The sequence below is a fragment of the Chiloscyllium plagiosum genome, unplaced genomic scaffold (assembly GCF_004010195.1).
Source record: "Chiloscyllium plagiosum isolate BGI_BamShark_2017 unplaced genomic scaffold, ASM401019v2 scaf_63172, whole genome shotgun sequence".
In the NCBI taxonomy this organism is placed as follows: Eukaryota; Metazoa; Chordata; class Chondrichthyes; order Orectolobiformes; family Hemiscylliidae; genus Chiloscyllium; species Chiloscyllium plagiosum.
Genome location: NW_025190746.1, coordinates 2,224 through 3,408, shown reverse-complemented (window position 1 = coordinate 3,408; position 1,185 = coordinate 2,224). Strand labels below are relative to the sequence as shown.

The 1,185-nt window shown below is 56.0% G+C and overlaps 1 protein-coding gene across 1 annotated transcript in view; it reads left to right on the top strand.

Moving 5' to 3' along the window:
• Positions 1–350: 350 nt before the first annotated feature.
• LOC122545672 (thrombospondin type-1 domain-containing protein 4-like) overlaps positions 351–1,185 on the top strand; it is a gene marked incomplete at its 3' end in the record, with an annotated part of 2,634 nt that continues 1,799 nt past the window's right edge. The window contains exon 1 of the mRNA XM_043684622.1: positions 351–491. Coding sequence (XP_043540557.1) covers positions 368–491 — 124 coding nt within the window. The remainder of the gene's footprint in view (positions 492–1,185) is intronic.

Genomic DNA, 1,185 nt, shown 5'->3' with positions numbered 1-1,185 from the left:
CACTACACCTCCAATTTTGGTGTTCTGGGAGTGTTTGATGGTGGACAGTGTAGAGGGAGCTTTACTCTGTATCTAATCCCATGCTGTCCCTATCCTTAGGAGTGTTTGATGGGGGCGAGGGGGAACAGTATAGAGAGAGCTTTACTCTGTATCTACCCTGTGCTGTCCCTGTCCTGGGAGTGTTTGATGGGGGACAGTGTAGAGGGAGCTTTACTCTGTATCTAACCCGGTGCTGTCCCTGTCCTGGGAGTGTTTGATGGGGGACAGTGTAGAGAGAACTTTACTCTGTATCTATCCCTGTGCTGTCCCTGTCCCTGAGAGTGTTTGATGGGGGACAGTGTAGAGGAAGCTTTACTTCCACAAATTAATGTTTTTTTTATTTCAGATGATCTTCCAACAGGATAATCCTGGAATTCACTACCAATTTGTACTCCCTGTGGAGAAGCCCACTCCTCCCCAGCCAAATCCCCACCTTCCCAGCCAGACACACAGTAAGAAACAGCGGAAAAAATGATACGTGATATTGTCAGGGAGGTGGCTGTGCAGCTGTGTGTCTGTGTTATTGGCCAACTTTATCTCTGTGGGAGCTCTGTCCTCCCCCAAAACCCTGCAGTAATGTGCCTGAGCCCCATTGAAACTGCAGCTCACATTGCACACATACTCCCAGTATGAGACTGACTAAGTCGGAGGGTCAGCACTGAGGGGGTGGCATCGTCGGAGGGTCAGTGCTGAGGGAGTGCCGCACTGTCGGAGGGTCAGTGCTGAGGGCCCGGGCACTGTGGGTGGGTCAGTGCTGAGGGAGTGGGCACTGTCGGAGGGTCAGTGCTGAGGGAGCGGGCACAGTCGGAGGGTCAGTGCTGAGGGAGCGGCCACTGTCGGATGGTCTGTGCTGAGGGAGTGCCGCACTGTCGGAGGGTCAGTGCTGAGGGAGTGGGCACTGTTGGAGGGTCAGTGCTGAGGAAGCTGGTGCTGTCGGAGAGTCAGTGCTAAGGGAGTGGGCACTGTGGGAGGGTCAGTGCTGAGGGAGCGCTGCACTGTGGGAGGGTCAGTGCTGAGGGAGCGCCGCACTGTAGGAGGGTCAGCGCTGAGGGAGTGGGCACTGTCGGGGGGTCAGCGCTGAGGGAGCGGATACTGTCGGGGGGTCAGCGCTGAGGGAGTGGGCACTGTCAGATGGTCAGTGCTGAG